This window comes from Heterodontus francisci, chromosome 1 (assembly GCF_036365525.1).
Source record: "Heterodontus francisci isolate sHetFra1 chromosome 1, sHetFra1.hap1, whole genome shotgun sequence".
NCBI lineage: Eukaryota > Metazoa > Chordata > Chondrichthyes > Heterodontiformes > Heterodontidae > Heterodontus > Heterodontus francisci.
Genome location: NC_090371.1, coordinates 19,887,666 through 19,899,707, shown reverse-complemented (window position 1 = coordinate 19,899,707; position 12,042 = coordinate 19,887,666). Strand labels below are relative to the sequence as shown.

The window sequence follows — 12,042 nt, the reverse complement described above, 5'->3', positions numbered from 1 at the left end:
GTGAGGCTAACTTTACCGGGATGAGACAGAGACTGTCCACGATAAACTGCATAGATCTGTTAATGGGTTAAACGACTGAAGAACAGTGGAGAATATTTAAAGAAACATTTAATGAAATTCTGAGCGAGTATATACCCGAGAGAAAAAGCTCCACTTCACAGAAAAAACAGTCATGAACAACTAAATAGATTAGGGATAGCATAAAACAAAAAGAAAGGGCTTACAAAAATGCAAAACGCAGCACAGATCCGGCCGAATGGGATCGATACAAAGACCAGCAAAGGATTACAAAACAGCTTATAAGAGCTACTAAAAGAGATTATGAAAAGGAAACTTGCAAGGGACATTAAAATCAATAAGAAGAAATGTTATAGTTACATAAAGGGAAAACAGGTGGTCAAGAGCAATGTAGGCCCAGTAAAAGCTGAAACTGGAGATATTGTCATTGATAATGGGGAAATGGCAGACATGTTGAACAATTACTTTTCCTCAGTATTTACAGTTGAAAAGGAGGATAACTTGCCAGAAGTCCCGAAAAAATTAATAGCCGATAGGGGACGGGGACTTAATACAACTAACATAAATAAAACATTAGTAACAAGGAAATTAATGGAACTAAAGAGTGAGAAATCCCCAGGACCTGACGGTTTCCATCCGAGGGTATTAAAGGAAGAAGGGGAGCACATTGTAGATGCCCGAACTATAGTCTTTCAGAGTTCCCTAGATTCAGGAGTGGTCCCTCTGGATTGGAAAGTTTCACATGTCACTCCACCTTTTAAGAAGGGTGAAAGGGGGAACCAAGGAAATTACAGACCAGTTAGCCTGACATCTGTGGTGGGAAAGTTGCTGGAGTCTATAATCAAGGATAGGGTGACTGAACACGAGAAAATTTTCAGTTAATCAGGGACAGCCAGCATGGATTCATGACGGGAACGTCATGCCTGACAAATCTCATTAAGTTTTTTGAAGAGGTGACTAAGGTAGTGGACAGGGGAAAGTCTATGGATGTTATTTATATGGACTTCCAGAAGGCATTTGATAAAGTCCCACGTAAGGGACTGTTAACTAAGGTAGAAGCCCATGGAGTTGAGGGCAAATTATTGACATGGTTCGGAAGTTGGTTGAATGATAGGCAACAGAGAGTGGGGATAGGGTAAGTACTCCGATTGGCAGGATGTGACTAGTGGTGTCCCGCAGGGATCTGTGTTGGGGCCTCAATAATTTACATTATTTAATAACAACTTGGATGATGGCAAAGTAAGTCATATATCCAAATTTGCTGATGATACAAAGTTAGGCGGTATTGTAGATAGTCTAGATGATAGCATAAAATTGCAAAGAGATATTGACAGACTAGGTGAGTGGGCAAAACTGTGGCAGATGGATTTCAGTGCGGGCAAGTGTGAGATTATCCATTTTGGACCAAAAAAGGATAGAGCAGAGTACTTTTTAAATGGGAAGAGGTTAAGTAGGGTGGATATCCAAAGAGACTTGCGGGTTCAGGTGCGTAGATCTTTAAAATGCCACGAGCAAGTGCAGAAAATAATCAAAAAGGCTAATGGAATGCTAGCCTTTATATCTAGAGGATTGGAGTAGAAAGACACAGATTATGCTGCAGCTGTACGAAACCTTGGTTAGACCCCACTTGGAGTACTGTGAGCAGTTCTGGGCACCACACCTTAAGAAGGATATATTGGCCTTGGAGGGAGTGCAACGTAGGTTTACAAGAATGATACCTGGACTACAGGGGTTAAGTTACGAGGAGAGATTACACAAATTAGACCTGTTTTCGCTAGAATTTAGAAGGTTAAGGGGTGATCTGATCGAAGTCTTCAAGATATTAGCAGGAAAAGACATGCTAGATAAAGATAAACTATTTCCACTGGTTGGAGATTCTAAAACTGGGGGGCATTGTCTAAAAATTAGGACCAGAACCGTTCAGTAGAGATGTTAGGAAGCACTTCTTCATGCAAAGGGTGGTAGAGGTTTGGAACTCTCTCCCACAAACAGCAGTTGAAGCTAGGACAGTTGTTAATTTTAAATCTGAGATAGATAGATTTTTGTTAAGCAAAGATATTAAGGGATATGGGCCAAAGGCAGGTATATGGAGTTAGGCCACGGATCAGCCATGATCTCATTGAATGGTGGGACAGGCTTGAGGGGCTGAATGGCCTACTCCTGTTCCTATGTTCCTATGTTCTTTTACCAATCACCTTAAATCTGTGTCCACTGGTTACTGACCCTTCTGCCAGTGGAAACATTTCCTGCTTATTTATTTGATCAAAAGCTTTTGAAATTTTATTGAAACCCTCATCAGCATTTATCAAGCCAGGTAGTGTACTTTAACCTGAAATTGAAACAGGACATTCTAGTAACACACAGCTTGTAAGTCAGCAATGAGAAATTGCATCCTGTTGGAACACATCTGATGGAAATTCCTTTCTCCCTTCCTTCAACAAAAATAACTTGCATTTATAAAGCACCTTTCAGGACCTCAGAAGATCCAGTGTTGTCACTGTTGTAATGTAGGAAACAGGGCAGTCAATTTTCACACAGCAAGCTCCCGCAAACAGCAATGAGATACATGACTAGCTAATCTGCTTTAAGGGGCTATGGTGGAGAGTTTCTTGTGTGGGAAAACATGATGGCTTTGTTGTTACTGATGTTTGGATACACAGAATAATGGATACCCGGGAATGAGTTATAGGCTTGAATCTAATTGAGGAGATTGGATGGTTTATATACAGAATAATGGATAGCTGGGAGTGAGGTACAGACTGGAATCTAATTGAGGGGTTTGCGTGGTTTATATGTAGAATAATAGATACCTTGGAGTGAGTTACAGGCTGGAATCTAATCGAGGGGTTCGGATGGTTTATATATGGAATAATAGATACCCGGGAGTAGGTTACAGGTTAGAAATGAGTTGAGGAGTGGTCTGTGTGAGTGATGGTGTGAACTTCACTGACATAAATCCCTATTATTTTCCAAAGCTTACAGATGCGGGCAAATCTCCTGTCAAAGCAGTTCTTAGAGTGGTAATTTGGGAGCCTGCAGTTATAGGGTTAAAAATCTTGATGACGTTAGCAGATTGTTGCCATGGACACGAGCTTGGGGGAATTTGAATGAATGACACCTGTGGTGTAGGGGACCTCTCGTTTTTTTGGTTTGGATGAGTATAGATATCAATAATATTTCCCCCAATGGTATATAGACATTTTGATTGCAATCATTGCAACCTTCCCAAGTATCTGATGAATTGGGAAAATCATGCTTGGGTTGGCTTATTATTAATATTTATTTTCAAAATATTGCAAAGGTAAAAAAAAGACATTAAAAATGAATCAGTGCAGCCCTGCAATACACAGTGTAACCCAGCACCATTAGACTAGCTGTCTTTATAAATCACTAACAACCTCCTATTTCAATCGACTCTTTTAAAGGAGAATTACAGTACTATGCTAAGTTCTGGGAATGAGTCACACATAACCCATGATAAGGTCAGTCAGTTTTTCCCTAGTTTGCCACTGTTGACCTCTCTCCCATAAGTCAGGAGGTCGTGGCTTCCCAGTTTCCATTCATGGGATCATTTGATCTTCAATGACAGCAGGAAAGGGATTGCTGCACAGTCAGAGGTGCATCGTCCTTGAGCATAGGAACAACAGATGTAGACCAGTCAGCTCTCTAAACTTGTTCTGCCATTCAATTAGATTGTGGCTAATTGAATATGGCTTTAAATTGAGGGCTTGTCTGTTCAAATGGATCGGATAAAATGCCACAGCCCTATAGGAAGGAGTGCGGGGGCTCCCTTGGTCAACATTCCACCTTCACACATATAAAAATTCTAGAACAACTGCTCTGTCTGGCAAACCCCACCTGCTAAGACTGAGGCACACATTATTTCGCCACATGAACATTAAGACTTTAAAAATTGCAATCTCTGACTGGAAGGACATTTGCATAGTAGCAGAAAATGTGGAAACAAAGGGAGCCAATCCCTGCTCCTCCAATACACAGAAGTGGTCAGACCAGTTTTAGTCACATGGCTAACCGGTTGTTGCAGAGAAATTTGAACCTCCAACCAATGATGTGAAAAGAGTGTTCCATATAAGGAACTAATCACATGACTAACCTGCGGGGCAACCTGGGAGTTTTTTGGGGGGAATTTGAACTCCCATCAAAGGGAATTGAACTCAGAGAAAGTCGTGAGCTCATGCAGTAAAGATCTCTCCTGGAACTGAGAAAATCTCCTGCCTGTCTGCCTGCCTTCATCTCTTCCCACAGAACTGAATCTTGTGAAAACATGTGAAACTCAAAGAGAGAAAGGTTTGCCACATGAACAAGGTTTTAGGAAGACTAATACTGGGCCCCAATGAACCGCAAGACTCTTTCTTCAATCAAGGACTACAGTGGGCTCGAGAAAGTCACAAACTGCCTCAAACTGTTCTACTTATCTTTTCTTCTGCTCGTTTCTATCCCTATTTGTGCATGTTTATATCGCACGTGCATGCTAGCATGAGCGCATCGTATATCCATAAGCATGAACTGTATTAGAGTTTAAGCTTAAGGTTTAATAAATTTAATCTTTCTGCTTTAAACCAAAGAAAGCCTGTGTGTGCTCAGTTCTTTGCCTTATAATTGGAAACTGTGAACAAGGATTCACAAAAAGGGGAGCTCAAACCAGTGTGTTTAAAATTAAACCCGATTACAATAAGACCAGGTAAAGCCAGCCAAAGACCCTTAGACACATTGCTCACCTGGTCGTAGCAGCTCACTCACTTTCTTTAGCTTTTATTTTATTTATCCAGGGGATGTGGCAGCACTGGCAAAGCCAGCATTTGTTGCTCATCCCTAATTGCCTTTTAGAATGTGGTGATCAATACAACTGAGTGGGCCATAGGGCAGTAAAGAGTCAACCACATTGCTGGAGTCACATATAGGCCAGACCGGGTCAGGACAGCAGATTTCCTTCCCTAAAGCACATTAGTGAACCAGATGGGTTTTTTACAACAATCTAGTAGCTTCATGGTCACCATTGCTAAGGTTAGCTTTTATTAGTAGGGGGATCGAGTTTCGGAGCCACGAGGTCATGCTGCAGCTGTACAAAACTCTAGTGAGACCGCACCTGGAGTATTGCGTGCAGTTCTGGTCACCGCATTATAGGAAAGATGTGGAAGCTTTGGAAAGGGTGCAGAGGAGATTTACTAGGATGTTGCCTGGTACGGAGGGAAGGTCTTACGAGGAAAGGCTGAGGGACTTGAGGTTGTTTTCGTTGGAGAGAAGGAGGAGGAGAGGTGACTTAATAGAGACATATAAGATAATCAGAGGGTTAGATAGGGTGGATAGTGAGAGTCTTTTTCCTCGAATGGTGATGGCAAACACGAGGGGACATAGCTTTAAGTTGAGGGGTGATAGATATAGGACAGATGTTAGAGGTAGTTTCTTTACTCAGAGAGTAGTAGGGGCGTGGAACGCCCTGCCTGCAACAGTAGTAGACTCGCCAACTTTAAGGGCATTTAAGTGGTCATTGGATAGACATATGGATGAAAATGGAATAGTGTAGGTCAGATGGTTTCACAGGTCGGCGCAACATCGAGGGCCGAAGGGCCTGCACCGCGCTGTAATGTTCTAATTCTAATTCTAATTCCAGATTTGTTAAATAATTATGTTTAAATTTCCCCATCTGCCACGTGGGACTTGAACTCACATGCCTGGATCATTAAGGCAAGTGGACCAGTAATATAGCCATTGTGCTACCACACGTGTGTGCATGTGCGTATGTGTGCGTGTGTGTGTGATCTTGCTGTGTACATTGGCAATGATGTACTTCAAGATGGTTCTATTAAATGCGATGAATCACTATGTGAATACAAGTCTTGTTTCTTTTCACTCTTAACGGTGCACCTTAGGGTTCCCCTCCCTCTGAGGAGTCAGTATGTGCAGTTAAAGGCTTGCAAGGAGTTTATTTCAAGAACAAAACAATCTACAAATATACAGCTGAAGACAAAATGACAGATTGACATTTTCTTCACGGGGGATTACTAATCTCTTCTTTTCAGAATCTGTCTTTGCTACTCTTCATTTCTGTTGTGTGTTTGCTTTTGTTCACCAATGTTAGATGAAATGTTTGTTAGTAAGCGTTCAAAATTATGAAAGACTTTGATAGAGTAAATAAGGTTTCTAATGTTGTTTAACAAATAATGTTTCTACTGGCAGGAAGGTCGGTAACCAGAGGACACAGATTTAAGTTAATTAGCAAAGAACCAGAGGGAGAGGTGAAGAAATATTTTTAACACAGTGAGTTGTGATCTGGAAAGCAGTGCCTGAAAGGGTGGTGGAAGCAGATTGAATAGGGAGTTGGATATAGACTTGAAAAGGATAACAAATGCAGTGCTACAAACATATTAATTAGGAGCAGGAGTAGGCCACTTGGCCCCTCGAGCCTGCTTCGCCATTCAATATGCTATGAGGAAAGAGCAGGGGAGTGGAAGTAATTGGAAATCTCTTCAAAGAGCTAGCACAGGCATGATGGGTCAAATGGCCTTCTTCTGTGTTGTAAGATAAATTGACACATTCACAACTGTCTGACAGAAGGATTCCATATAATTTATTTATTCTCAAGATGTGAGTGATATTCAAAGGCCATATTTACTGTTAACCCTAAGTTGCTTTAGGAAGTTGATGGTGGGTGGGCCTTCCTCTTGAGAAGCAATTGTTCTTATAATTGAGTAGCTCGCTCGGACACTTTAGGGGATACCAGGAGACCCCCCACACTGTGGGATTGAGTCGTGTGTTGGCCAGGGAAACTGTTCTCAAGGAAGCATCAGCCCTTGCTCAGTAAGCAGCACTTTGGCCTCTGAATCAGAAGGTTCTGGGTTCATGCCCCAATCCAGAAACTTGAGCATATAATCCAGGCTGATGCTCCCAGTGCAATGCTGAGGGAATTCTGTGCTGTGTTGTCTTTTGGATAAGTTGTTAAACTGAGGCACTGCCTGCCCCCTCAAGTGGAAACAAACAATCCCTGTGCAGCATTTCGAAAAAGAGCATGGGAGTTTTCTAAGGTATTGTGGCCAATATTTCTCCCTCAATCAACATCACATCACTTAAGAAATAGATGACGATCATCCTATTACTGTTGGTGGGAGCTTGCTGTGTGCAAATTGGCTGCCACACTTCCTACATTACAACAGCGAGTAAGTACACTTCAAAAGTACCTCGGTGCTGTACAGAGTTGCGGGTCATCCTGAGAAAATGCAAGTCTTCATTTCTTTTCTGCCATCTCCCTTGTATTCTGTCGATACCAGTTCAGAGTTTAGGACAAGCCAGCAAATTTCATGGCCATTTTCTCTTGTAGCAAACTACAAGATTGAATTTCAGAACTGGTCTTGATAGGATATGAACCTTTGGATTGCTAATCTGCTACTACACTGCTATTACAGCAAAATGCTGCAGTTGCTGGAAAGAAAATGCTGGAAATACTCAGCAGGTCTGGCAGTGTCTTTGGAGAGAGAAACAGAGTTAATGTTTCAGGTCAATGACCTTTGTCAGAACTGGGAAAAGTTAGAAATGTGACAGGTTTTAAGCAAGTACAGAGGAAGGAAAAGGAGGGAGGAGAAGAACAAAAGAGAAGGTATGTAAGAGGGTGGAAAGCTGGAGAGATTAAATGACAAAAGGGACAATGGTGCAAGGCAAAAGAAGGTGGTAACGGGACAAGCAAAGAAATAAAAGACAGGTCTAGTTGAGGTGTAAATTGATATAGCTAAATTATTACCAGCAGCTGCTTATTGAAAAATGGGGGCAGTGGTTATGATCTGAAATTGATAAACTCAATGTTGAACCCAGGAAGCTGTTAAGAGCCGAATCGAAAGCTGAGGTGCTGTTCTTCAAGCTTAAGTTGAGCTTCATTGGAGCAGTGTAGGAGGCCGAGGGCAGAAGGTCAGAGCGGGAGTGGAATGGAGAATTAAAATTAAAAGACCTGTCATTTTAATTCACCGGTTTTGATGCATGAACAGTAGTTGCATTCTTTCATCTGAGTTTACTGCTTTAACCCACCAGTGCAGACTTGAGACCCACGTATGCTAAATTAACAGAGCTGGTTACTACTTGCCAGTGGGCAGTTATTCAGCATGTTCTGTTTCACACACTTTGTAAAGTCAACAACAGCAACCTGCATTTATATAGAACCTTTAACATAGTAAAACACCCCAAGATGCATCACAAGAGCATTATCAAATGAAATTTGACACCAATCCTCAGAAAGAGATAGGAGGACAGGTGTTCAAAAGCTTGGTCAAAGAACGGTTTTAAGGAACTCTCCCTGCTCATGTTACCACTTCCATTTTGCTTTGGCCACCGCTAGGCCTTTTCTGAGGTACGAATGAATAAATAAGTAGAGCAGCTTCCCCACTGTCACACTCAGACTCTGATTGTCTTACTGACCTCAAACTCACATTCACACGGAAAACAAACAGAGAGAAAGCAGCCGGGTTGAAGACAGTTCCTTCGAAGAGCGATGAGACTCTCGTCCGCCTTTATTATGCTTTCAATCAGCCGACTGCTGCATCAGTGGATTACACTCACAACTCCACAATCCCTCAGCTCCCAATTAATTTTAAATCGCTTCGAAAGGGAATGAGAAAGAAAATAAAAGTGAACAGTAGGAATAAAATTATTGTATTTCAGGCATCAAATAAGTGGAAGTAGAAAAGCATGTGTGTTCATCTATACCTGTCTGTACCTAAACAGATACAGATCTACATTAATACCATGTATTTACCCATCGTCTGTCTGCCTTGCTGTCTGTCTCTCTGTATTTATTTCTCTATATTCGTCTCTCTCTATGTCTATCTATATCTACTATCTATCTCACTAGATCCTATCTAACTCTCTATGTACACACAGAGCCAACGAGCACTAAACAAGCAGGGCCCATTCTTAAGCTCAGTTGTTTATTTTTGCAGGAGGTTCTGCTGAAGCGAGCTGCTGACCTGGTTGAAGCCCTGTACGGAATGCCACACAACAATCAGGTAGGCGACTGAAGGAGAGTGCGTTGTTAGTGGCAGCGACACCCAGTCTTTTTGGAGCAAAATCATAGCATCATAGAATACTACAGCTCAGAAGGAGATCATTCGGCCCTTCGAGTCGGCACCAGCTCTTTGGAAGAGCAATCCGGTCTGTCCCACTCCCCAGGCTCTTCGTCCACATCCCTGCAACTTTTTTCTCCTTCAAATATTTATCCAATTCCCTTTTAAAGGTTACTATTGAATCTGTATCCACCACCCTATCAAGCAGTGCATTCCAAATCCGAACCAATCGTATTCCTAAAATCTGGAGAAAAGTAGTATTTTATTTTCATAGCCTTTAAATTGTTGTTTGCGATATTCGTGGATGAAGACTTAGTGTGTTTGCATGACATTCTTTGTGTCCGTTATTTTCACCCATTTAGGTGAAATGGTTTTATTTCTTGTCTAACATAGCAGACAGAAACATTATACCAGCCTGTTGTGTTTGTTCACTAATAGCCTCTACAATCATATCTAGATTTATATTCTTTTGGTCCTTCTGTTTTCATGTATCCTTGACACTAAACCCAAACAAACCCTGGATCTGAATTGACAGAAGTTGTTCAGAGAGAAGAGAAACCAATGACCTCATTATGACCTTCTCCATCACTTACCCCATTAATATCTTGTATTTAATTCCTGGAACAAAGTTGGGCATTTGACTTAACTCCAAGTGCTTTCTGTTTCAGTCAGTTCAAGAAAAAGGTCTCAACATGCACGTTCCAACATTTCGGATGCTGACTAGCTGATTGGGTATTTCCAGAAATGTCTCATCTTTTGTTTAGCCTTATCCCGTTTGTTTATTTTTCCTGCAGGAGATTATCCTGAAGCGAACAGCGGATATCGCGGAAGCTCTGTACAGTGTCCCGCGGAGCCACAACCAACTTCCGTCCCTCACCAACACATCTGGCCACTCAGGGATGATGGGGGTGAACACCTTCAGCAGCCAGCTGGCAGTTAACGTCTCAGAGACATCGCAAGCCAACGATCAAGGTTTGTCGTCGTATCTCTGATTCATTCTTTTTGGTTGAGAAAGCAAGGTGAAGGGTCGAGGCTCAAAGTTCACCACACTATCCGAGTGGAAAACAGAGAAGAGGAAATGAAGCAAGTCATAAAAGCAATGTGATGACAACCAACCTTGTCTTGTAGATGGGGGAGGGGGGGTGCAGGCGGTGGGGGGAATGGAGTGCACAATGCCCCCATCATGCTGCCTCTATGCAAAGAGGGGCCACATGGATCCCATTCTACAGTCAGTGAGAGAGAAGCCTTTCTGTTCTCAATTAGTCAGTCAAAGAATGCCTGAGATTGTTGGATGAGAGAGCCAGGTTTCTGGCCCCAGGGCACAGTTGTCCCTCAGAGAATCGGGGATTGACCGTCTCCGCACTATGTGTAGCTGTTTTGCTTAACTCAGGGAGCCACTTAATTGAAACTAAACACCATTTTTCAAACTCCCAGTTTGCTACCGCCTTCCCCCGACAGGGGCGGATCAGCACTAAGGGCTTAGGACTCTGTAGACGTCGCCCCCATCTGGCCATTCTTTATATTTGAGCTCGTCCGCAGGTCGTGTCAGCGGGTCAGCTGCGGGACAGGTGGGGTGGTTCTGAACTGAGAGGAGCCCTGTTTTCAGCCATCATCCAGCCACCTGCTACATTCCAGAATCTGCCAGCTTTGATGCAGGGAGCTGAATTATTTTTGGAAGCAAAAAGAAAGACTTGCATTTCTGCAGTGTCTTTCATGACCTCATGGTGTCCTGACAAGCCAATGAAGTGCTGTCATAGTTGAAGTGTGGGAAACACGGCAGCCAGTTTTTGCACAGCAAGATCCCACATACAGCACTGTGATAATGACCAAATAATCAGTTTTGGTTGAGGGAATAAATATTGGCCAGGCCACCACTGGGAACATCTCTGCTCTTCTTCAAAATACTGCAGCAGAATCTATTACACAGCGAGTGCAACGAAGGTTCACTAGATTGATTCCTGGGATGAGGGGAGTCCTAAGAGGAAAGATTGAGTAGAATGGGCCGACACTTGCTGGAGTTTAGCAGAATGAGAGGTGATCTCATTGAATCATAGAACCTTCTGAAAGTGCTTTACAGGAAGATGCTGAGAGGCTGTTTCCCCTGGCTGGGGAATCTAGATCTAGGGGTCAAAGTCACAGGATAAGGAGTCGGCCATTTTGGACAAGATGAGGAGAAATTTCTTCACTCAGAGGGTTCTGAATCTTTGGAATTCTGCACCCCAGAGAGCTGTGTGTGCTCAGCTGTGTATATTCATAGCTGAGATCGATACATTTTTGGACACTAAGGGAATCAAGGGATATGGGAATTGGGAGGGAAAGTGGAGTTGGGTTTGAGGATCAGCCATGATATTAAATGGCAGAGCAATTGGAGTCATATCTAGCACAAAGGAAGATGGTTGTGGTTGTTGGAGGTCAATCATCTCAGCTCCAGGACATCACTGCAGGAGTTCCTCAGGGTAGTGTCCTAGGCCCAACCATCTTCAGCTGCTTCATCATTGACCTTCCTTCAATCATAAGGTCAGAAGTGGGGATGTTCGCTGATGATTGCACAATGTTCAGAATCATTCGTGACTCCTCAGATACTGAAGCAGTCCATGTAGAAATGCAGCAAGACCTGGACAATATCCAGGCTTGGGCTGATAAGTGGCAAGTAACATTCATGCCACACAAGTGCCAGGCAATGACCATCTCCAACAAGAGAGAATCTAAACATCTCCCCTTGATATTCAATGGCATTGCCATCGCTGAATCCCCCACTATCGACATCCTGGGAGTTACCATCGAGCAGAAACTAAACTGGAGTAGCCATATAAATACCATGGCCACAAGAGCAGGTCAGAGGCTAGGAATCCTGCGGCGAGTAACGCACCTCCTGACTCCCCAAAGCCTGTCCACCATCTACAAGGCACAAGTCAGGAGTGTGATGGAATACTCTCCACTTGCCTGGATGGGTGCAGCT

The 12,042-nt window shown here is 42.9% G+C and overlaps 1 protein-coding gene across 12 annotated transcripts in view; it reads left to right on the top strand.

Moving 5' to 3' along the window:
- Positions 1–12,042, top strand: part of LOC137374610 (transcription factor COE3-like) — a 517,803-nt gene that overhangs the window by 486,988 nt on the left and 18,773 nt on the right. For all 12 annotated transcript variants that reach the window (XM_068041551.1, XM_068041855.1, XM_068041689.1 and 9 more), the window contains 2 exons: positions 8,961–9,026; positions 9,878–10,055. In XM_068041551.1, the coding sequence (XP_067897652.1) occupies positions 8,961–9,026; positions 9,878–10,055 (244 nt within the window). The remainder of the gene's footprint in view (positions 1–8,960; positions 9,027–9,877; positions 10,056–12,042) is intronic.